Below are 26886 nucleotides of genomic sequence, written 5' to 3'. Positions count from 1 at the left end.
ATAGCCATGAGCCATGTACACCCACTTGAGACATATAATAGCTATTAATTAAAATTATCTAGTGGAAATTACATTTTATTTAGCAAATAAGAATGATAGATTTGTATAGTATTAGTTATATTGCCTTGGACATAAAAAATGATAACTATTCTTCATTACATTGGAAACTAAATAAAAAACAAAAAACAGGAAGAAATCCTTAATGCTCTGCAATAAGCTTGACACTTCTAAACCTGACCTCATGTCTTTAATTCTGTAAATAATTGATCTGCTTTCCAGAGGCATTACTTCTGCCGGCCGAGCTGCTGAGAACTGTGAAGTGCAACATATCTACATTTTAAATAATTACCCCCTCCTTGGCAGGGAAATTGCTTTTCCATCCGTTAGTAACAGGAAAATGAACGTCAAGTCTCTAGTAAAACAGATTAAACATGCACGCCTTTGGATGCTTGACGGCATGCTTAACAGAATTGAAAGTCTTCTGGTTACTTAAATGCTGTATATTGAAAGGTGATGGTGATGTGGGGATAAAATAAACGTTTTATGTTTATAATCCCATTGATCACAGCAGGCATGAGAAAAATACCTTGCCTTGATTTTTGCTAACTTCTATAATGCTTCACAGTTTTACAGGATAATGTAGTTTAATTTTTTTTTGTCCAACAGCTGTCTGTCACTACCAGCCACCAATTTTGTATCATTAGCAATGCAAAATCAGCTTAAAGAATTTATTGCCTTTTTCCCATTTGGAGATATTCTTTATAAGTTTGTATTACTCACTAGTTTCTTCATCTTGTAATGTGCTGTCTTTTACTCATATGAAGTACTCCCTGAACAATTAGATTTCTTTGCTCCCTGTGCATTGAGGCTTTGTAGTTGTATGAGAATTAGAGGAAACTTTATAGGAATTTGGTATAGTAGGCATAGTGCCTAGGGCCCAAATACTTTTACTGATGCACAATAATGTTTTAATTTCTTTTTAAAGCAAAAAACAACAAAAAGTCAAGTACTGTAGCTCACACTTGTAATCCTAGCTACTCAGGAGGCAGAGATTGGGAGAATTGAGACTCGTAGCCAGCCCTCACAAAAAGTTTTTGAGACCCCCATCAAAAACACTAAAAGCTGACACCCCAGCTAAGTTATGGGCATCTGGTCCCATGCAAATACAAATGCAACCCTCGTTCCTAAGTTCCTAGATTTACATCAGTAAGTGAGGAACCCTGCCCCTTTCTCTCCTTCTTCCCCACCTCTGTATTCCCTACCTGATTGAGCAAATGGATTCAATTAATATTGAATGAATTAATGAAAGATACAGAATGTGAAGTAAATATCTGTACCTGCCTGTAATAATATACCTATTTACAACACTTATAACAAACCACTTAAAATAGTGTAAACATATTATTGAATTTTGTAATAGGTGAAGAAAGATATGTGTAGCCACGTATACACATGCAGAAAAAAATCAGGTTTAATTAAACAGAGAACCTCAGTGTTTGTTAAAACATTGAAGGAGTTGAGTACTTGACTATTTCGTCTGCTTCTGCTCTATAATGCCAGGCTTCCCCCTAGCATGGCACATGTTTTGCTGATGTCTTAGATTTGTCTCTTTTCTTGCCACACGTTAATATTTTCAACATTACTCTTAACAGTCCAAGTACATACATTTCAAAGAATATTTATTATGTACAACAGGGTGGGTACCCAGGTGGGTACGAGTGAGGGATAGTAAGTGAGTGCAGGGATGGAGGAGCAGAGTGTGAACTCCTTAGTGTGGATGAAGTGAGCAGTATGATTCCTTCTTCCATGTGTGTGAAATCCAAAAATGATATCTAGAATGCCAGTAAAGTAAAACTCATATACATTAATTAGTGAGAATTAATAATTATAATTTTCTAGAGCAGCATAAATATCAAGTAAACAGTAGCTAATTTTGTTATTTTTCTCTTTCTTTGTTTTTAAAAAGCCACTAAAATAATAAATAAATAATTTGGTTGCCCTCCTAATAGTCTTTTTAACATATTAGCCTTTATTTTATACTCATGCTGCTTTGACCATCTTTCTGGCCAGGTTGCTCATCTCAGGTTTATTGATCTCCTTTTTTGACTCCTCAGCGTTTATCTTTATCTTTTATTTATTTAATCAATTTAATTTAAATTTATTCTTTGTTTTTTTTTGTTTTGTTTTGTTATTGATGGTAGTGGGTTTGAACCCAGGATTTGTACTTGCCTAGCAGATACTTTCACTTTAGCCATGCCCCAAACCCATTTTTACTTTTTTTCTTTCTTTTTTTCCTTCTTTTTGGTCTGGTTTTGGCCTCAACCAATTTCTTCCTGTGTAATTGGGATCACAGGCACATACCACCATGTTTGGCTTATTTGTTGAGATGGCGGTCTCTCGAACTGCTATCCCACTGATCTCCACCTCTCGAGTAGGTGGAAATGCATGCATGAACCACTGCCCCCTGTCCTGAACTTATATTTTTCACTGTCTTTGGCTTTCAAGGATCACATCTTGATTGAAACCAAGTATGTTGTTTCTAAGTCCCTTTGAAGATATAAGACTGAGAAGTTGTATCACTTGGTTACCTAAATAAAGCCAAAATAATCTTTCTAAACTATATTTCCTTATGTTTCCAGTTCTTTTTATTCAAGTAATTTCACTTTTTTGCCATCTCAGGGAACCTCCATGTTAGAATATGAACAAGAAAAGAAATCATGTAATTTTCATAAAAATGTTTATCAATTTTATGTCTTGATATGCTACTAGTGTTGTTTGTATTATTAATAATGGCTAAATATATTCAAAATGAATGTCGAATTTCAAAGAATGTAACATTTACCAAATCAGTCATCAAAATTAACTTTAAGGATTCAAACTACCTACATTTCTGACTTACTCCAATCTACAGTAATCAAGAAGGAATTTTTTTTGGTGACTAAATAGAGACATAAATGAATGGAGTGCAATAGAGTTCAGAAATTAATTGCTCTCTTAAGATCATTTGATTTTTTTATGCATTAAGGCAAGTTCGATGTTCATAACAAATGCTGTTGGAGTAACTAGAATATTCCTTTACTTAACATTCAAAATTTACTTGAAATGAATAGTAGACTTGACATAAAAGCTAAGAGTTTGACTTGGGGATATACCCAAAAGACTGTGACACAGGTTACTCCAGAGGCTGCACACCCATGTTTATTGCAGCACTATTCACAATAGCCAAGTTATAGAAACAGCCAAGATGCCCTACTACTGATGAATGGATCAAGAAAATGTGGTATCTATACACAATGGAATTTTATGCAGCCATGAAGAAGAACGAAATGTTATCATTCGCTGGTAAATGGATGAATTGGAGAACATAATTCTGAGTGAGGTTAGCCTGGTCCAAAAGACCAAAAATCATATGTTCTCTTTCATATGTGGACATTAGATCGAGGACAAACACAACAAGGGGATTGAATTTTGATCATAAGATAAAAGCAAGTGTACACAAGGGAGATATGAGGATAGGTAAGGCACCTAAAGAATTAGCTAGCATTTGTTGCCCTCAACGCAGAGCAACTAAAGCAGATACCTTAAAAGCAACTGAGGCCAATAGGAGAAGGGGACCAGGAACTAGAGAAAAGGTGAGATCAAAAAGAATTAACCTAGAAGGTAACACACATGCACAGGAAATCAATGAGTCAACTCTTTGTATAGCTATCCTTATCTCAACTAGCAAAAACCCTTGTTCCTTCCTATTATTGCTTATACTCTCTCTTCAACAAAATTAGAGTTAAGGACAAAATAGTTTCTGCCAGATATCGAGGGGGTGGGGGAGGAGAGAGAGGGGGCGGAGTGGGTGGTAAGAGAGGGGGTGGGGGCAGGGGGGAGAAATGACCCAAGCATTGTATGCACATATGAATAATAAAAAAATAAAAATTAAAAAAAAAAGCTAATAGTTTGAAAGTTCAAAAAGAAAACATAGTGTTAAATCCTTTTGACCTTGGAATAGAAGACTTCTTAGATAGGACATCAAAAACAAATAATTAGTCTCCATCAAAACTGTAACAATCTTGCAGATCTGTTCAGAATGTGAAAAGGCATGCTATACATCGAGAGAAACTTTCTGATAAATAGAGACAGATTTGTAAGAAGAAAATCCTGTTTAAAATGTACAGAAGATTTAAATAAACTTGCTACAAAAGATAATATTCAATAACCAGTCAGAACATGTAAAAGGTCACTGTCCCTGATGAGCAAGGAATATGATGAATTAAAACCATGAAAAAAAAAACACAAAATAACCAATAAAGTGGTTAAAATGTAAAAAGATGCACAATACCAAATAGTGGTGATGTTTTATAGTTTGTCGGGAATGTAAGATGGTAACAGCCACTTTGGAAAATATTTTGGCTGTTCCTTAAAGAGTTAAACATTCATATATGACCTAATAATCCCACTTCTAAATAATCACCCAAGAGAAATGAAAATATGTCCACACAGAAAATTGTGCTTGAATAGTAGATTCATAGTCATTTGAGTCACAAATTTCAGAAAATATAAACAGCTGAAGAACAGATACAGATATTGTGGTGTATGCAGTTCAGTAATGTAAATAAATGAATAAGTGATGATTGCTTCTGATAGATAGGCTCAAAAGCCTGTGATTCCATTTACACGAAACCTAATGCAGGCAGTAGTAATTCATTACGACAAAAAGCAGATCAGTGGTTGGAGCCAGGTGACTAGGTCGTGGTTGGATTGCAAGCAGACCCTTGGGAACATTTCATGATCTTTGTCTTGACTGTGGTAGGAGTGATGTTAGTGTATCTCCTTGTGACACTTAAAAGGAATGCATTCATTATAGGTAATCAGTACAATAATAAAGGTTCAGAAATTTAAATATTTCTGACATGATGGTACTTGTCTGGAAAAATAAAAACTCATACATATTTGACTTTCCTAAGTATATATTACATAAATTTATTGAAAGTAATGAATATTACAGTTGTTAATATTAAACCCCTTGGGACATAGGCAAAAATAAGTCTAAAAATTAGCTTAAAAGGCTCAAGACAGTTAATTTCTAATTGCTGGAAATATGGGAGGATGGATTGAAGTTAAAATATATATATATATATATATATAAGCTAGAAGAGTTATTGAAATATGGAACATATAAGGGCAGTATTATATGTTTTTCTTTGTTGGTTATGGACATATGCCACTGTAGGAAGGGATGAATTGAATAAATCAGCTCCTTTGTTTACTCAGTAGTATTTACTGCATTGTCTGTAGCTGGATGTTTTACAGCATGTTCGATAATGATTTACATATTCTGGGCTCCTAACTTGGAAGAATGCATTGATATATTTTACTATAGCATGTGTAAGCAGCTTAAGCAGTGTCCTGTTGTAAGATGCTTAACAAAGTGATACTTTCCTTATGAAAACCATTGTTTTTTAAGTATCTATTTTCTGTTTGAAATTTCTATTAATCAGATTTTAATAGATTATAATGTTATTATGGTTTTATCAAACCTTAGTAGGTTAAAGGTTTTTTTTTGTCAATATAGAGATTCTATTTTTTTCCTTTTGTGCTTATAAATTTGACTATCCACTTTCACATATAATTTGTATGTTTGCATCTACATAATTATTGATTGGAAAGTATTAAATTACACAAATTAACACTAAAATAAAAATTCTTTTGTGTGTGATAGAATCCACATTCCTGTAAAGACTTCTCTTTTTCCCAGCATTTCAGTGCTTCTCTGTCTGGAAGAGAGTGTGAATAACTGGTAATTTGTCTTGCAATTCACATGTGTGCACATGATAAAGAGACACACAATTAGATAGGTGTTATAAATAGGATATGGGAAAAAAGACAAACTGCCTCATGTTTCCAGGACTTCATAGCATATGCCCAGTGAAGCTTTGCTGCTCTTTAATTTTGCTTTTTGGTCTAACTAGCTGGTGCTCAGTTGAAAAAGACTTATGTTCTTATGTGGCCACAAAAGCCTTAATGTTCATTCTCCAGCCACCTCAGATTTTGGAGGACGCTGTGTTCCATCAGCAGCTTCAGGTCCCACCCTCTTACACTAAGGCTCATCTATCAAACTTGAGGCTGCCAGTGAGGGAGAGGAAGCTTCCAGATAAACATACAGCAGTGCCTAAACACTAATCACTCTAGGCTTCCGCTTCCAGGCCCTATAATTAGAAGTCCTTCTTTTCCTTGTATTCCCAGATGACGCAAATGCTTTTTGTGGCTTGGCACCTCATTTGGGGCGTGGGTTTAGTTTATGGCCAGGCCAGAGTCTGGTTTAGTCTTCTGATGCTGCATAAATAGTTCTCAAGCCACAGTCTACTCCGTATGAGTTTTCCTTTTATGTATATGTGCTTTTTAACTTGTTATCTAGAAAATAAAGACTTTACTATTTCCTCCACAGAATGTGTGCAAAAGTGGAAATTGTAAATTATAAGACATCACATGATATATATTCCTGTATTGGCTATTTCTTCCTTTCTCTCTGCTTTTTAAATTTTTTTATATTATTTGAAAAGTTTTGTTAAAAATTTAACTTACTTGTGATTTATAGAAGTGACATTTGCATGGAAGGCTGAACAAAGTATATGAGAAAAGATACACAGATGATAATAGGTACAAATTTTCAATGAACTGTCTCTTTAAAAAATTGACTTGGTTTTACATAATAACTAGACATTTTTGAGAATCATTCATCTGTGATTATCATTCATATATAAAACACTAATGGTCTTCATTTTGCAAATCTTTTTATTTGAATGCTCATCATGAACAAAATGTTGAAAGGATTTTTTTTTTTTTGGCCTGGGGTTTGAACTCAGGGCCTACACTTTGAGTCACTCACCAACCCTTTTTTGTGATGGGTTTTTTCAAGATAGGGTCTCACAAACTATTTGCCTGGGTTGACTTCGAACTGCAGTTCTCCTGAGTAGTTGGATTACAGGCGTGAGCCCCCCAGTCCGGCCTGTTGAAAGGATTTTTAAAATAAATATGGTGATGTTATCTATAGTACGCAAGGGATAGATGTTTATTATAAACTCAAGGTCCTAATATTTACTGTCAGAATGATCTTTCTGTTGAATCACTTTCTTATGAGGAGATGGAATCAGAACATAGTAGTGGACTGTTGATGATTCTAACATTATAAGTTAGCAAAAAGCAGGAGGTGTGGCAAAATACTTTCCACAAAGGCAAAAGGTATTTAGGACTAAACTTAGAGATTTAGTGTTTGAATTGCAAAAAGTAATGAATACAAAGTGTATCAATGACTTCAGAATCTATTGGTTGAATAATAGGAGGCAAGGTAATATATAATTAAGTTGTATCAAGTATCATTTAATTATTTATAATAAACATCACTGTTCAACATCTAAAATCTGTTCTCTTTGAAATAGCCAGGGCAGTGGTATCTGATATTTTACTCCAATGGTGTAACTATTGCTGTACCTTCGCCAAGCAAACAGCAAACTCAGATATATGTTATATTTCCATTTTAGTGACTACCTTGTTTCCCCAAAGATGTTTAATATGCTTCCATCTTTTTCTCTCAACAGGGATAAGTTTTAGAAGTTAGCTAATGAGATTCCACTTACGGAAAAGCATTAGAATCTTACAAACTGTTCTTCCTGTAGAAAACAATAATAAAATCTGCACAAAAGCAGTGGAACAGAGACAGAAGGTTATGTGTGTGTATTTTATTCTCTAGAACAACCAATTAATAATATATAGGTATATTCCAGGTAAAAATGAAATATTAAGAATAGTTGGAGGTTTGGTTTAGGTGGTAGCGTGCTTGCCTGCCAAGTGCAAGGCCTCGAGTTCAAACCCCAGTACCACCAGAAAAAATAGACCAAAAGGCATGTTATGAGAAATAAAAGCAAGGAATCAAGCACAAAAATATAAAATAATACAGTGGTAGATTTACACCCTATCCTACCAATAAGTAAACTAAATGTGACTGAGCTAAAAGCACCAACTAAAAGATTGTATTAAAAAAGAGAGCCCCAAAAAGGAACTTGTTATATATCGAATCACATTAATAGATTTTGAATGAAAAGAAGGAAAAATATGTACCGGGGATGTACCAATTGAAACTTTCTGGAATGCTGATGCTAATAACAAAACAAGCAGACTCCAGAGCAAGGAAAACACAAGGGCTAATATTAGACATCATATCAAAAGGGACATCTACCAAGAATTCATTATAATCTGAAGTATATATAAATCTTGTAAAAGAGCTCTAAAATTTCTAAATCTGATGTAACTTTTGAAAAATAAAGGTATCCATAAAAGCTGAAGCATGGTTCAATTGGGAGAGCATCTAACTAGCAAGCAGAAGGTCCTGAGTTCAAACCCCTGTACCGTCAATAAGAAAAAGGTGCAGCAAATATTATTTAATAAAAAAAAACCCAGCAGCATGTAATTAAAGGAAGGACTAATCAACATTTGATATTCTTCGTTAAAAATCACCGTAATTTGCCACACACAGAGGTAGGTGCATGTCTGTAATCCTAGCTACTTGAAAGATGGAGATAGGATTGAGGTTTAAGGAGAACCCAGGAAAAAGTTATGAAGACTGTACTCCAGAAACAATCTGGGTGTGTTTACTCATGTCTGTAATCCCAGCTATTTTGTAGGAAAATTGCAGGTCAGTGTAAAATGTTGGACAATTAGGTCCAAGCAACAGCACAAGACCTGTCCGAGAAACAAACTAAAGCAAAACAACAGGGTGTGTGGCTTAAGTGGTGGAGTGCTTGCCTTGCATGCTCAAGGCCCTGAGTTAAATCCCCAATAGTTCATTCCCCACCCCATAAAAATCAACATATTAATTGAATGTGGTCCGTATACACAGTGGAATAAGATTTAGCCAAAGAAAGGAATGAAATTATGTCATTTGTGATATCATAGATGAAAATGATGATAATTTGAAACAAGCCGGGATCAGAAGCACAAATACTGTATGATCTTACTTATCTGTGGAATCTAAAAAAGTTCATCTCCTAGATGTTGAGAGTAGACTGGTAAGTCCCAGGGTCCAGGAGAGCAGTGAGAAGTTAGGGAGGGGGAAAGGTTGCTCAGTGAGTTCTTAGAGACTCAAAGATACACCTTTGTTTGTTTGTTTGTTAATTGATTTTTGATTCTGGGGTTTTAACCTGTGGCATGCTGAATGCTAAGTATGCACATTACAGACAAGGGTTTAAATATTTAAATAAACAGATCATCAAATAAGCACCATTTACATAAAAAATGGCCCTATGTATCTTATATTCATTTGCTAAGGGATTTTGATAAATGTGTCATTTCTTGGGTTAGTTTAAAAACCATGAATTGAAAACAAAACCAGAAAACTATTAAATTTTTAAAAGAAATCTGAAAATCCTCATGACATAGAATTTTTAACCATGACATTTTTTAAAATAATTAAGATATTTGTGTTGCTAAATTATAGTAACATTTCATTTACTTACTTTTACAATTACAATGTGATTATGATAAGGTTTTACAAATACTAAGAACTACTGGATTTGAAGATTCACAAAGTATTGGAGGAAAAAACTCATTGACGTCTCAATAATTAACATTAAGTTACAAGTCTTGACTATTATTTACTTTATTACAAATTATTCCATATTGTTTTTAAAAAATGTAAAAAATACTTTTGTACTTAAATCAGCAGAAGACAAATTTTAGATTGGTAAATTAGGTGGGGAAATGAGTAATCTTATTGATAAGTACATTGAACTTAGGTTCAAGTTTGTAAGATGGTGGGCATCATTTTTACATTCTTTGTTTTGAAAGTGATTCTGAATTTCAGGCATATAAAATTTCTGTCTGCTAGTCACATGGCAACGTCATATATCTATACATCTGATAGTTGCATTCTGCAGGCACACTTGGGTAGCATCATGTTTACTACTCACAAGAAGAAAATATTTTGTTTTAGTTTTTTTTATTTTGAAAGCTTTTCTATGTCCTTGGTAAAGTTTTCTATAGTAATATTTTAAAATATTATGGAAAAATTTAAAAATATTTCATCCACATACATAATCATTTTTTTTATCTCTTGCTTTTTTTTTATATTTCAGGAATGCTTTTAGTCACAACAGACACCCTTGGCCATGACTTTCATGTCTTCCAAATTTTGACTCATCCTTGGTCCTCATCACAAAGTGCTGTCCATCATCTATACACTCTTCACAGGGGAGAAACTGAAGCCAAAGTAAGTTGTGTTTTTCTCCCAAAGGTGTTTTCTTTGAGTAGTATACTCAAATTTTCTACTATATGTGAGAAAATTTCGTTCTCTTGTGTGTTATAATAAAAAACCTAAGCAATAGGTGAACACTTTACTGTTAAAAACTCAGCAAATGTTGATAAGTTAGTAGACTAGTTCATCCTATATTTCCTTCAGTACTAATACCATTTTTTGCCCTAGATAAAAAGCTTTTAGTAGGAACATTTATCCTACTTACATATCTCTCTCTCTGCCTCCCTCTCTCTATATATATATAGATAGATAGGTATAAAGAAAGAAAGAAAGATAGATAGGGAGATACATAGATAGGTAGATAAAGATCGATAGATATAGATGTATAGATAGATTTGCATATAGACATGTCTGCATGAACATAGTTTTCATAATGGATGTGGGTATATGGATATACCGAGGCAATTCACAAAGGCTAGTTACATTAATTATGCACATCTTTCCCCACCACTATGCTATCACATTGGTAGTGTGAAATCATCTTTTCTGGATATGTTTGATCATGAAAATTGGTAAACCCTGTAAACCGGGCAGGATATATTTTTTTTCTCAGATGCCCAGTAGTTAAACATTTATACGAACAACTATGCAAACATGCATGGTCACACATTCATAGATATAATTTACTAATTATTATTTTTGTCACCATGCTAGATGATTTATATGTATTTAGTATTCTAAATATCACATGGTAGTTACTGTATATTATCTCACTAGCTTAAAATCTCACATAGCCTTGTTTCCCAGAGAAGATGATTATGCATTTACCAATATGCCACCACATATCCGTTATTCTTGGAGATAACCAAGTAGCCAAACCATCCTAGGCTGTCTAAAGTGCTATTAAATTTCTTCTAAAACATATGACTATAATAGAATAAAATATCTTAAATACAGAAGTCCAAGAGTTCATAATGATATGTACAAGGGAAGAAAGCATTGGGTGTTATTGCAGGAAGCTTTTTACTAACTTGCTATTCGTAATGTTGATAAAGAGTAAATATCCAGAATTTACCCACTTTTTTTGGTAGTAATTTAATAAGATCACCAAATAGTTGTTAAGGACAAGTTTTTCTTTCACAGAATTCCAACAAAAAATAAGAATAACAGGTAGTTTTCTTAAACTAATTGACTTAGGCAAGGCAATAGTCATCTATTTGGTTTTACTAAAGTGGATCCAGTCAGATGTTATGTGCTCAATAATATGATGCAATAATGTACGCACGACATTCTCTGTGAATTATTCTTATCTTATCCTTTAGTTTATTCTCTAGGTAGAATTAACACCACCCTACCACTTGAGCTACATCCCTAGTCCTTTTGTTTTCAGTTTGATTTTCACATAGGGTTTATCACTAACTTTGCCCAGGCTGGCCTCAGACCACGAACTCCCTCCCTCACCATACCTGGATTCTACAGATATAAATTTTTCTTAAGGTTCTTGGTGTCTCTGTTGATTTTTATTTTCTTGGTATAAATGTTTGGTACTTCCAAGGGAATTCCTATTTAACAAGTAGGCGAACCAAATAGAATTTATTAAAGTGATTTTGTTTTAGGATACATCTTACAATTTGGAATTTCTAAGCTCCAAACATCAAGATTTAAAGATTTCCCTTGTTGATTTTAAAATTAATCCTTTTAAACTTTTCCTAGAAATTATTTTAAACTTAAAATTTAACACCACCTTTGAAATATGTATGGCACATGATCTACCCAACCATCTCTGAGTACTTCACAGTCATATTATTCTGAACTCTTCCAAGAATTCTGAGGGCACTTTAATCAGGCAAGGAAAAAATAAAGTATGTGGATCTAATTATGTTGAATTAAGTTGTTTTGTGGTCTTTGACTTGGGATATCCTCTGCATCTGACAGTAATTTTCCTCATAAAGCACATATGCAGGCCAAAAACTAGTCCTCGTTTCCACAGTAAGTATAAACGTTAGAAAGATTTTGTTAATACACATCCATAGTATCTTATTCAAGTAAACGTAGATCATTTTTGAACTTTACATACTAATTTTGGAAAGTAGCAAATTTGCTTTTGATAACCTCTGTACATAAGTAAGTGTAAATTCTTCTTTATTAAAATAGTGCTACAAAATAGTAAGATTAGTATCGTTCATTGTCAAGGTGAAAAGAAGCTAACTATTTAATATTAATAGATTCTATTTGATAGTCGCTTGAGATAAAATGCTACCTAGTTATTTTATATTGATAACTTTTTTTATATATTTTTTAAGCCTAGCAACCTGTCTCTGTAATATAATTTTCTTCAGTTCCCATATACTTTTCTTTAGTTTCCCCCCCAAAAAAACATGAGTTTTACTGAGATATACAGCTCATGGGTTTTTAGTATGTATCAGACAATGCAGATCATTGTCTCCAGCATCTACTTTCAGAATGTTTTCATATCCCTTAAAATAGAGCTCTCAGTAGAGCAGTCAGTACTCATTCTTATTTCCCTAGCTTCCCTATATAGTTAGATGTATACTTAATATGTATTCTAGGACAACCTAATTACTTTCTCTAAAGTTCATATTACTCATGTGTAAAATGAGGCCTGTTCCTATGTCATAGGGCATATTGAACAAATAGTAAATACCAGATTTAAAATGCTTAGCAAAACACCTGCCACAATGAATGCAAAATAAAGAGTCAGAATTAGGACCTCCAGTCTTGTTCAATTTAGAGAGGAACTGATTTACTCTTCTCCCTGAAACAACTCAATATTAAGTAGTTATTTTCCTTGGCACTGTATTTTGAAGGATTTTGGTTCCTGGTTTTTTTGTTGTTTATTTTTTTGTAGTACTCAGGATTGAGCCCAGGGCCTTGTGCTTGCTAGGCAAACACTTAACCACCGAGCTATAAAGCCCCATGGATTTTGATTCCTGAGAGAAGGGAAACAAATGAGAAGAGGCCTGTGATTACCTCAGCCTAATGCCTTCAGTGAGTTTCCAGTTTCCGTAGTCAGGAAGGGGGAATCCAGTTAGAACCTGGTGTCTACCTGAGTTAATGGAGATATTGCCAAGAGTCCAGGAACACCAAGCACAGGGATTCTGTGGAAAGAATCTGTGTGGGAGCTGTACTGGGAGAGACCCTAGAGATCTACAGTGGACCTCTGTGAACATAGAAAGAGCCACTTTCCGTCAAAATGGTGAAAGTAAAACTGAATTTAAAGATGATCTGGTTGTGCAGAAAATCTAAATTATTCTATTTAAAAAAGATGTAATAAATTACTTAGCTATGTTATAGGATATAGATCAATATATAAAAATAAAATGAGCTTCCACATACCAATAATATATTCTGAAAACTAGAAAACATTGCTGAAAGTAAATAAAAGACTAAGTAAATGGGGAGTAATAACTATTTTCTTGTGCTGGAATACATAAGATCATTATGTCAATTCTGTTCATGTTTATCTGTGGGTTCAGTATAATCCTCGTCAAAATCGTAGAGGGAGTTTCTTTTTCCTTCAAAATTAAGAAGCTAATTCTAAAATTCATTTGAAAATATGTAGATATTCATTTTTCTTTGTGTTTCTTTTGGGGGGAGTGCAGTACTAGGATTTGAACTCAGGGCTTCATGCTTGCTAAGCAGGTGGTCTTATCAATTGAACCACTGTGCCAACCCTTTTATGTTTTTGTGATGAGTTTTTTTTTTTTTGGGATAATGTCTATTCCCACTATGGAGTTCTAGAATGGTGCCATACATATAGACAATTTATGTTTTATAACAGTGCTTAGATATGAAGTTAGGAAAAAAAGGTTAGTCTTCTCAACAAATTTACTCAAATTGGATGACAGACATAAATGCATAACCCATAACTGTAAAAGGGTTATAAAGAAACCTAACCTGTGTCCCTTGGTTTAGACACAGATTTTTTAAAATGTGACACTAATAGCAAAATCATTTAAGCAAAATTTATAAATTATAGTTAATCACAATGAAACACAATCTTCTCTTTGAAAGAAATCATAAGATAAATAGAATATACAAGTTGTAGCCATATTATATATTTTTTTGTTTGCTGATACTGGAGTTTGAACTCAGGGCCTCACACTTCTTTGATAGGTATTCTACCACTTGAGCTACTCCACCAGCTTGTAGTCATTCTTTAAAGAACACTTAAGAGTCAGTGACTGAAGAAAATGGATTTCTCTTATCTCATATGTAGCTATTGGGTCTGAGAAATAGTATAACCACTATGGCATTTTCTTCAAATCCAGCAATCTTAGCTCTTAGTGCAGTCTGTACACAACATCAAATTTGCATTATTTGGGATAATGTTCAAAATTGCTTAATCTTTCTGTGGTTGCCATAACATTGTTATGAACTCTGGGGCTTACAATATTCAAACTTCACTCCCAAGAGTTCCAAATCAGTGGAGGTTCTAGGGAAGAACCTGTTTTTGCCTTTTCTAGCTTCTTGTGACCTTTAGCATTTCTTGACTAGTAGTCATACCACTTAGTCTATCTCTGTGGTCACTATGCACCCTTATCCCCTTCTGTGTTTCTTTTGAGATTGTTCTTCATACCAACACAGACCATCCAGGATGAGCTCCTCATCTCACATTTTTCCTAAGTTTCAGCCCTTTAACATTGTCTTTGGTGCAACTACCATTTCTGTCCAAAATTCTCCCCAGAATTCATGTCATGCCATGTATAAAATATCTTTATCTCATACCAGCATTCCTCAAACCCATCACAGCATCAACTCTGAAATTTCCTGGAGATGTCATTATCTCAAAAGCCCCAATCTCTTTAAAATCATTCAAGCCAGGTGTGGTTGAAACAATCTAGGGCATGTCTTCTTTCCATTTGTGGACCCATGAAATGATAATAGAATTTATCTGCTACTAAAATACAATCATAAGACATTCATAGTATAGATTTTCAAAAAGGGAGTAGTGGGAAGGAATAAAGGAGTCACTGTTCCCCAAACAAGTTTAAAATCCAGTAGGGCAAATCAGATTGAGTTTCAAGGGTGAATTTCCTTTGAGGTTTGAGGCTCAGTTTCCTTGGACTACGGCTCTGCCTACTCCTGCCTTTTTTACATGTCTTGGACCTCTATGCCCTGCCCTTGGACTCATTCATCTGTTTTATTGAACCAAAGCATTCATAGAAATTACATAAATGAATAGGCATTCTTGGCCACGGTCATTGTTTACCTTAACTAAAGGTGATGTTTTCTCTTATTCTCTTTTGCTGATTGCTTCTTACTTCATTCAGTGTTCCAGATTTGTTGCGGTTATAAATCTGTAAGGTCTGGTAGCTCAGCCTTTTGTTATCTTAACTGAGCCTTTAGGGAACCAAGCCTAGGTATTGAAAAGGAGTTCTGTGATTCAAGGGCCTTATGAGTCAATGACATTGCTTCAGGCAGTGGAGTAGGAGATAATGTAGATGTAAAGGTCAAGATGCCAGCGTGCCTGTGCTTAGGAATATCTGATTTCCATTGAGTCACAGTTCCTATTTGGACCTTTCCCACTTTGTTCGTTCTCAAGTTGATCCATCCCAAAGTGCATCTGAGATGCCATTGGCCTGCATGTGTCAGCTGCTCACTTATGATTAGAACTTAGTAGCAGGTTAGTCACTGCCTTCGACGACTGGAAGTGTACTTGGATGTTGCATCAGGCAGGTGGCGATGTTGTACTGAGATAACACCTCCAGTACTTCAGCAGCCATTGCTTCTTTACCTGAATAGTTTCCTCCTAGGATTCTTTGGTGTTTCTGTTATATAGCATTGGAAGGAACTGGAACCCTGGTGGGTAGTTCAGTGTGAACTCATCCTATGGTCACCTCAGTTTACTTGGCTGAAGTACCCTTCGACACAAGCATTTAGATTAAGTAATCATGTAAGCCATCAGTGTGTGTCAACATAAGCTGCAGTGGTAGTATATTGAACTGGCCTATGGAATGCCACACTTCTACACCACATCTTAGCATATTTACCCCTGTGAAAACATGGGCTCATACATGCAGTTTGAGTATTGTTACTTGTTCCGTGATGATTGCTGTGATGCCATACTTGGTCCGCTATCTGAGTAGCAGGGGAGGTAAGCTTGTGGGTGTAATGGAGGCAGCCAGGAGTTTTGGCTTTTTTTCCTCACTGGGCCTTAGATCCATGAATTGTGCCCCAGTATTGTGCCATTCTCCTCAGCCCCTCAACAGCAGTGGTGTTACTTCCCAGCATCCATTGAGCGTCGAGTTATAACAGGACATTGTTCTTTTCTGTCTGCCAGTCCCTACTTCCCCATCACTGCCATAATTCACACTGTAGCACTTGGCACATTTTGCCAACTCTCATTCACATCTCCAGTAAATGTGAACCAGGCTGCAGCCAGAACTAGGCCCATGAGGACTATTGGCCCTGGATTCCCATTTACTGTTTTCATTTTGTTGGTTTTTGGTTTTGAATTGAAATGATTGTAATTTCACCTGCACTTGTCAGAAATAATATCAAAAGATTCCATGTACACTTTACCATTTTCTCCCTTTGGTCCCAGTTTGCAGGCATATAGTATATCACAAAAGGCTGTTATGTGTATTTAGTTTTATATAGTTTTGTCATGTGTAGGTTTGTGTATTACCACTACTTTCCAAATACTGAATGATTCCCTCAGGCCTTCACACTTGCTAGAGTCACACCCCCCAGTCCTCATGTTGCTCTTCTGTCACCAGATCTACTTCCCACAGTTTGTTGGAACCGTAACATTTTGATAGACATCTATACTATTTGCAGTTTTGTCTATTATAAATATGTTATGAATAAATTTTCATTTTTCTGGTATAGGTATCATTATCTATGTGCTTCGTTTACAAAGTGAATTTTTTTTATTTTGATGAGAACCAATTTAAGTTCAAGTCCAGTGGCTCACACCTGCAATCCCAGCTATTTGGGAGATATAGATTGTAAGAATCATGGTTAGAGGCTAGCCTGGGAGACTAGTTAGTGAAACCCTTTTTTCAGCCACCAAGAAGGACATGGATATTCACATCTGTAATCCCTACCGAGTGGGTGAATTTTGGAAGGAGGATCATGGTCCAAAGAACAGGCCAAGGAAAAAACAACAAAACAAAAAATACCCTATCCAAATAATAAAGCCAAAAGGGCTGGAGTTGTGAGTCAAGTTTGTGTTTTTGGAAGAATTGATTTATTTTTCTAAGTTTTCAATGATCAGAGTATTGCCGTTTTTTAATGACTGCTAGATCTGTAGTAATATCTCATGTCATCTCTTCCTGATACGATGCTATGTGGATATTTTTTTTCTTGGTACTGGGGCTTGAACTCAGGGCCTACACCTTGAGCTACTCCACCAGCCCTTTTTTGTGAAGGGATTTTTGAGATAGGGTCTTTTGAACAATTTGCTTGGGCTGGCTTTGAACCGTGATCCTCCTCATCTCTGCCTCCTGAGTAGCTAGGATTACAGGAGTGAGCCACTGGCACCCAGGTAAAAGACCATTTTTATGTATTTATTTATTTAGTCAATTAGTTAGTTATTTTTGGTGATACCAGAGCTTGAACTCAGGGCCTCCCACTTGCTAGGCTTTGCGATTTAAGCGCTGTATCACTTGAGCCACTCCACAAGCCCTTCTTTTGATTTTTTCATCTTACTGGAGTCTTACCAATTTTCTTTTTCTTTCTTCTTTTCTTTCCCTTTCCTTCTCTTCTTTTCTTTCCCTCCATTCTTATCTCCCCTCCCCTCCCCTTTCTTTTTCCTTCCCTTCCCTTTTTGTTTTTGCAAAAGTTCTTCCAGTATAACCCTGTATGACATAGAACTCCCCATGTATCCCAGGCTGACCTTGAACTAGAGATCCTCCTGCCTTTGGCTCCCAAGAATTAGAATTACAGACATTTTTTGTTTGTTTCATGGCTTTTCTTATTTTTCAGTTTCATTAACTTCTGCTCTGATCTGTATTGCTTTCTTCTTTATTCTTTGATCTTTTTTCAGTACTATTCTTCCTCCTTTTTCTTCTCTTTGCTTGGGGATAAGAACTTAGATTATTTGATTCCTTCTTTCTTACCTATTTAAGGATCAAGAAGTATAATTTTTCCTTCAGTACTGCATTAGTGTCATCTCACATATTTTGATATATTATACTTTCATTTTTCTTCAGTACCATATATATTTAATTACCACTTGTTTAGAGACTTAGCCTACCATTTTTCTGTCACTGATTTGTGGTTTGATTACATATTTGTGAGGGAATATATATGCTGTATGATTTTATTTTTTTCATAAAGGAAATTTTATTTTAGTTGCCTAGTTTATATTGTGTTCTATGACTGGCACTTTTTAATAAAATAGATTCAAAACTGAAAACATCCTAGTGGGCTAAAGTGTTCATATCTCCAACTTTAGAATCATGAGAGCTCCCACTTTAGGCTTTCTGACCCATCTTTCTCTCTTTTTTCCATGTTTTTCTTCAGCTTATTTGATCTTGGTTCCTTTTTCTGTCTTTGACTGTTCTGCACATTGCCCATTAAATATAGGCACAGAAAGGTAACTTACAAGATTAGATTCTTATTTTCTGCCCTTGTAAAAGTCTGTTTAGGGCAAAACAATAATGATTAAAATCTCCAGGCATTCTGATTAGTTTCTGAACTTAAAAAAAAAAAATCCAGGTTTTCTGTCTGTTTGGAAGAGAGACTTTATATTACTGTTGTAAGTTGTGTCGAATATGTTGGACTATCTCTATTTCACTAATACAGTGTTAATAGTTAGACCATTGTTCATATGCCAGGTAATCTTCTGTTACTTTGGTAACAAAGAGTACTTTGGTACTCTTCTCACCAAAATTCTGTTAAGTAACTGCTCTATATGCATCTTTTATGGATGACAAATGGTGTGATGTTATACTAGGCATTAAAATTCCATTTGAAAATTCCATTCTTCTTCCTTTAAAAATGGATAAAGGAGGAGCATAAATGTCACGGCTTAATCAAACTGCCACTTTCTTTCTACTTTCTGTTTTAAGCCTCTCTCTATTTTCAGGTAAGAATGAGTTTATTGTTTCACCTCACTTTTAAATTCTTGCATGTAAAAGTGTTCAAGTCATGTAGTATGCTCTCTGTCGTTATTTATTGAGCAAGTGAATATAAAGAATTAACAGAAAGAAAGAACAGGAAGCTTGGAGAAGGATATTGTGGACTATCTTTTTTTTTTTAATTGCATTCCAACTTTTTTATCGTCAAGCAAACTTTCGTTGTCATTAACCTGGTTACAACTGTTCATGTTAATGAAGAGTGCTTTATTGCTTGTGAAAGATAAAAATTGTGGGAATATGTGGCTGAGAATGTCTCTAGACCTTGCATTTTTATTCTTAGGCAACTATTTCTCTTTTTCGTTTCTATATATTTTCATCATGTATTACCTAATCTGATGGCTTGAATTTTGGCACATTAGTTATTGTTATATAGCCATTATCTTTTACTCTCGGTTTTGAGAATTTTTATGCCTCCCTCCCTTCCTACATTTCTTGAAGGAGTTGTTGATGGAGTCATTATTTTTATTATGAGATAAGATGGTTGTTACTTTCATGACACAATTGCTCTCCAATGTCTCTATGACTTCTTTGCCCCATCCCTCAGGATAGCTTTCTAAGTGCTATTTTCTTGGATGTCCTTTCAGAGTTCAAGGCAATAAGATGAGGAGGAATGGCACCATCAGTGACGTTAGTGTATTTTATCTGACAATTAGGTACATTCCCAGAATTCTTCAACCTCCACTTGGGTTTTGTCTGATTATCACTATGTTCATACATGTTGTAAGAGATGAGGCTGGGCGAGCACACATTAAGTATCTGTAGTGATGTTAGGTGAGGGAGTGAACATTAGAGATCTGTGTTGAATTCGCCACTCAATACTTACATCTGTGCAATCATCACCATACTCATGACACTAAGCTGCGTTTTTTCTAATTTCAGCATCATTGAGACATTATGTCAATACACCATTATTTTCTACTGTTAAATACATTTTTTTATAAAAAGGTAAAGAATATTGTTTGGAAGTTTTTTTCCTATTCTTTCAGTCAGTTTTTTGCCCTGCCTCTGCTCTAGGCTACCATCACTGTCACTATTACGTTATTATTATATCATTATTTTGGTGGGACTGGGACTTAAACTCGGGGCTTCATGCTTACAAAGCAGATGCTCTCCCACTTGAGCCACACTTCCAGTCCATTGTGGTCTGACTATTTTGGAGATGGTGTCTCATGAACTATTTGCCTAGGCTGGCCTCTAACTGTGATCCTCCTGATCTCAGCCTCCTAAGTAGGCTAGGATTGCAGGTGTGAGCCACCAGCTTGTGTAGCACCTTATTTATTTTTAAAAATATCTTTCCTATAACTTCAGAAATTTGGTGGGAGTGCCATTGCTAGACACTTTATTTTCTAGGCAGGTGCTGTACCACTTGAGCCACTCCACCAGCAGATACTTTATTTTCTAAATCAGTATTACTGACTTTGTCAATACTAAGGTGCCTGTCTCCTCCACTTTCCCTTGTACTTTCTGAATCAGAATCCTGAAGGTAGGACCACAGGACCTGAATTTCTTACAAAATTAGCTTTTCTTATTAAAGGCGTTGGACTTGCTAGGCAATCACTTCCCCCACTGACCTCTGTCCCCATACCGCTAGTTGCTTCATATCACACTAAAGTTTGAGAATTTCTGGTTCAGATCTTAGGATGTAAAATAATTGAGGTTTGGGGGTGAATTTGTAGCATAGATTTGGAGCTGTATAAAGTGATCTTTCTGTATCTTTGATGCTGAGATGAGGTACCATTTAGTTTTATTACCCCAATTCTTTAGTTTCATATGTAGTTTGAATTTAATCTGTTTTGTGAATTAAATACTTGGCTTTTTAAAAAGTTCTGATAAAATGCTGGACATAATTGAAACCACTTTAGACATGTTATCTTCCATTTGAGCACATGTTTGCTGAATTATATATTGATTGGCTAATACTTGATTCTTAAATCAATGAAATATAGAAAATGAATCATTCAAATTGTGCTAAAGTACTGCATTAATCAAAATTACAATACATTAACTTTCTATAGCCTAATTGATTTCTGACAGACCAATGTTATATCATTTCAATGAGAAATAAGTTATAAATACTGTTAATAATGTAGGAAACGGATGGTAAATTACAGAATAAAATTTCAAAACATTGAAGCCCTAATGATTAGTTTGTACCTTAATTCAGAACTCTGACATCTTTATATTTAAATAGGTGTAAACTGGTAATGAGTGCAGTAATTAGAGTTTGCAGACTACAGAAGGCAGTGTTTTCTGACCCCAATTCTAAAAGACACTTTCACACATCATATGGCCACAGTCATTCCTTAATTCAGTTAATTTTGAAGTGCAGGAACTAGGAATATGATTTGCTACCCAAATCTGCTAAAGTTCCTGATTGCATAATAGTGCAGAGTGTTTTGAAAAAATAATTATAGAAATGTTTGTTTCCTAAATTTGGGAGCAGGAATTGGGGCACTGAGAGGTGCCCCTCTATGTTCTTCCCAGGTGCCTTAAGCTGCACATGCTATGAAACTGATCAGCACTAGTTCTCCTGTGTCATGATGAGAAAACATTAATCAGAAATAGCATTCTAGAACTGAGGTCCAAATATCATGCAGCTCATGACATCGTGTTAGTAGTAGATTGCCAGTGTGTTTATGTAAGGAAACACATATATCAGACTTATAGGAGAAACCTACAGTCATCAGGTTTTTAGTATTTTTCAATATATTGCTTTTAATGTAAAAAAAACAGACCAGCTACTGGGCACCAGTGGCTCACACCTGTAATCCTAGCTACTCAGGAGGCAGAGATCAGGAGGATTGCTGTTCAAAGCCAGCCCAGGCAAATAGTTCGAGAGACCCTGTCTCGAAAGTACTCAACATAAAAAAGGGCTGGCGAAGTGGCTGAACAAGGAGTAGGTCCTGAGTTCAAACCCAGTACTGCAAAAAACAACAGACCGACCAGTTTGATAATACTAACAGGTATATCATTTTGCTAATTAGGTGACTTAGTATCCCCGATAATGTTATTTAAAGGATTGGACTTTCTCTAGTTGCTTGACAGCTGATACCTTTTCCAACTTTTCTCTGCTCATTCATGTGTGCTAATGTGTCTTCAGTGTCACTTAGCAGAATCACTTCTCTAATAACAATTTTCTAAGTAAGCATTAGATAGAATACTGTCTTCCTGCCTTGATAGTGATTAATGCCACCTTGTATCACAAGTAATTTTTTCATTGACAGAGTGCAAAGTGGTCTTGATTTCATGTGTTTCAATTAACAAGATTCATTTCCACTGTGGATGGACCATACATTACTCAATAAGTCTTAAGATGTTTTCCTTTAAGTATTTGATTGTGGCATGTGGAAATGCATTTGATACTATGATATTATATTCTGATACTGTGTTTCTCTTCTCTACTGTTTACTCTTTTCTTTATCTTCTACCCTCCTTTTTCTTCTCTCACATTCATGATGCATCCCATTCAGAAAAGTCACATAAGCCAAAAGTACATGTAGTCAAAATACAGAAGTTAACAACTTTTCCTCTGAAATGGGGGATGTGCTGGGAGTTGATTTGTCAAAATGTAATCTTTAATTTTTTTACTTTTTATTTTATTCATATGTGCATACATTACTTGGGTCATTTCTCCCCCCCTTCCCCCCACCCCCCCTCTTACCCCTCCCCCCAACCGCCTCCCTCACCCCCCCACCCCCTCACTACCTGGCAGAAACTATTTTGCCCTTATCTCTAATTTTGTTGAAGAGAGAGTATAAGCAATAATATGAAGGACCAAGGGTTTTTGCTAGTTGAGATAAGGATAGCTATACAGGGATTTGACTCACATTGATTTCCTGTACATGTGTGTTACCTTCTAAGTTAATTCTTCTCCAACTAACCTTTTCTCTAGTTCCTGGTCCCCTTTTCCTATTGGCCTCAGTTGCTTTAAAGTATCTGGTTTAGTTTCTCTGTGTTTAGGGCAACAAATGCTATCTAGTTTTTTGGGTGTCTTACCTATCCTCATACCTTCCTTGTGTGTTCTCGCTTTTGTAGTTCTTTGTGTGTGTCACATACATCAAGATGATTGAACTTGGTCTTTCTCCAGATGTTGATAATGTTTGTCTAGCAGTGAAGTATTGTGTCTTGATACCCAAGACAAAAATTTCTTTTAGAAGTTCTAGGCATCCATCCCATTTTTTTCCAGTCAAGGTCTCACTGTGGAGCCTTGGTTGGCCTCACATTCACTGTCCTCCTGCCTCAGCCACCCATGTGCTGGAATTAGAGGCATACACCACCATTCATGGCATGCTGAATGCACTTTTACAAACTTGTACTTTGATTGGCAGATGTAGCTTTTGTTCATGGTGAATTTCTAAGATATTAATCAAAATTTTATCCTGAATTTAGATTTATTTGAATCTCTGATATATAGGTAAATTCCTCCCTAACTGCTTCAGGAATTTTGCTCAATTTATGCTGTTATGAAAATGAACATGCTTCATACTCATATATTATACCTACATACATACACTTTCTCATGTTATATTCCACTCACAAGTAAATAAAGGATGGTGAATATGGTTGATGTACTTTATGTACATATGGGAGTGAGCCTAATCAGTGTTCAGTGTAAGCATATAAGCATATTCAGAAATGTCACAATGATTCTCTCCTCGTACAACTAATGTAACTTTCATAAAAATGTTTTTTGGGGAAATAAACCTTACCCTCATTCTATTAGCTCATCTAGATTTTTTTTTAATTATTATTTTCAAAGCAGTGTTTGACAAGCGCTCTATTTGGTGAAGAATTAACTTAATCACTGTCGAAAACCTTCTAAAGTGTCTGTTGCCTGGGTTCCTTTCAGAGGCTGTGCCTAAAAATGCTTAGAGCAGGGGCTGGTAGAACAGCACCTATCTAGTATGTGTGAAGCCCTGGGATGAATCCTTAGTGCCAAAAATAATAATAATAATAACATAGAGCTCCAAATCATTGTAAAGTAGTAATTTAGTGACTAAGTTTCCCTAGACTAGAGCTTACTTTTGTAAGTAAAATTTTGTCTACCCCCACCACATGCTTGTTTACATATTTTCTATGTCTGCAATGACAATACTAAAGGCAGAGCTGAGTAGACATGATAGATTATACATTGTGCGAAGTTGAACAGCCCATTATTGAAACACTTGTGCAACCACTGCAGATATCACCTTCGTCCTCCTCCTCCTAGTTTTTATTGTTGGTGCAACCCATCTCTTCATGGTCTGAGTTCTTGACTATTGGAATAAATTCCTACCTAATTTTCCTACTGCTCACCACATACCCACCACAATTCACTCTAAATTTTACTTGCAGAACCATTCTTTCAAAATTTGTCAAATATAACCCAAACACGTCTGGTTTTTTCTGACACTCAAGAAGCTTCAGACATATGAAAGAATTTGCCTAACAGTTTTTAGACATTTATATCTAATATGGAACATTTTCCTCCTTTGTTTTTGAATCTCGTACTTCAAAACTCAGTTCCTCAATCCAGGCCTATTCAGATAATTTTTTCCCCCACTTACTCCTTTTGCCTTACCTTTATCATTACTTATGAAAAGAAGTGAAAATTTGCTTGGAGAGGCAAATTTCATATTTTTGTTCCTTTTTCTTACCACTGTGCTTGTATACAAGACAGCTATCTTACTTTTCATATATTTTATTAAATTTCATATATACACTTGATGGAGTGATTGAATTCATCAATAACTTTGACTCCATTATATAGTATACTTTTTATTTTTTACTGTTCTATGCTTATTAGAAGAACTTTCAGGAAAACCTGACTCATTTATAGGTCAATAGAATGAAATTACTTAGGTCCTGTTTATGACTTGGCACTTTTAATTTTGTTAAATCTCTGATGGAGAGTTTTAATCAGCATTTATTGTGAAGCTCTCACCTGTTAAATAAAAATTTACAATCCGTTCTTTTTTATATACCCCATTTTTAAGTTAATTTGGTAATGCAGCAACCATTTCCATTAATTTTTGTTGATGTGTTAATACTCTTAGGTAAATGCAAATAATTTCAGCTACTTTTGTATCTTTCCTTATCTCATTTCTAGGTTCAGGATATCTGCTTCAGCCATGACTGTCGCTGGGTTGTGGTCAGTACTCTTCGTGGTACTTCCCATGTTTTCCCCATCAACCCTTATGGTGGCCAGCCCTGTGTTCGCACACATATGTCACCACGAGTGGTGAATCGCATGAGCCGTTTCCAGAAAAGTGCTGGGCTGGAAGAGATTGAACAAGAACTGACTTCTAAGCAAGGCGGTCGTTGTAGCCCTGTTCCAGGTCTATCAAGCAGTCCTTCTGGCTCACCCCTTCATGGTAAACCTCATTTTCTCTCTCTCCACTGCTGCCTTCCATCGTCCTTTATTTTCATGAGCTGGGATAAAACAAACATTTTTATAATCTGTTCATGCGATAAGATCTTATGCTTATTTAAGACATTCTTATTTATTAAATCATGTAATAAATTCAGCCAACATAGTAATGGTGACCTCTCCCTAACTTTTCAGTACATAGGGGTATTTGGTATCATATTCATGCAATATAAAGTCTGAGATTATTTTCCTAACTTTAGGGACTGAACTCCATGTTCACATTTCTCTTCCAGAGCATTCTGTCTATAATTGTAAAGTGCTGTAGTTCATTAAAAAATATTCCTTGTTACAGAAGAATAGGCATGAGTCATAAATACTTTATATGTCTTACTCATTTATTTTAGCAGTACTAGGGATTGAACCCAGGGCCAGGCCCATGCTAGACAAGTGCTCTACCACTTTAGCCATACCCTAACCCTCTTTCTTTAGATATACCAGCATTAGCATTTCATTTTAAAATACATCTCTGTGGGCTTTATAATAATATCTTAGAGGAAAACCAAAAAAGGTATATGTTAATAATTTATCTTAGAGCACATAGTTATATGCATATCATTCAATCAATAAATGGACATTATCAAAGTCCCTTTTTGCCTCTTCTCTATAATATTGATTATTATAATTAATTGTATAATAATTAATTGTATTATCATCCTTAACCTTTAAAAATAATTTTATTCTAAGGAATTCTTTATGTTTTTCCATTTTATATTAATGGAATTATGTATAGTATGTATAGTTAGTTTCTTTAACATAATTGTGAGATTCATTATGTTTTAGGTAGATTTAGTTCTATTATTTCCATTTTTGGAAATTTAACTGTTCAATGTGGTGGAAAATTAAGCCCTTTTTAAGTGTTTGTGACCTGCCCTCTTTTTATGGAAGCATAACAGTTATGCTTCTATTTATTTATCCTGTCTAATATATTAATGTATGTTTGTGTGGTTTCTGGTTTTGGGCTTATTAATTCTAATGGGACATTGACAAATTTTCTAATGTTTCTCGGTATGTGTGTGTTATTGGGGTTTGAAATCAGTATATTGTGCTTGCTAGGTGAGTCCTCTACCACTTAAGCCACACCAACAGCCCTTTTTTTGCATTTTTAGTTTATTTTTCAGGTAGGGTCTTGG

At 35.2% G+C, this 26886-nt stretch overlaps 1 protein-coding gene across 13 annotated transcripts in view; it reads left to right on the top strand.

Annotated features, from left to right (window-relative positions):
• Bcas3 (BCAS3 microtubule associated cell migration factor) overlaps positions 1–26886 on the top strand; it is a 502679-nt gene that overhangs the window by 143041 nt on the left and 332752 nt on the right. For all 13 annotated transcript variants that reach the window (XM_074046239.1, XM_074046241.1, XM_074046245.1 and 10 more), the window contains exons 14-15: positions 10119–10252; positions 25436–25700. In XM_074046239.1, coding sequence (XP_073902340.1) covers positions 10119–10252; positions 25436–25700 — 399 coding nt within the window. The remainder of the gene's footprint in view (positions 1–10118; positions 10253–25435; positions 25701–26886) is intronic.

The sequence above is a fragment of the Castor canadensis genome, chromosome 11 (assembly GCF_047511655.1).
Source record: "Castor canadensis chromosome 11, mCasCan1.hap1v2, whole genome shotgun sequence".
In the NCBI taxonomy this organism is placed as follows: Eukaryota; Metazoa; Chordata; class Mammalia; order Rodentia; family Castoridae; genus Castor; species Castor canadensis.
The sequence above is the reverse complement of the archived record's forward strand: the minus strand, read 5'-3'. Positions and strand labels throughout refer to the sequence as shown.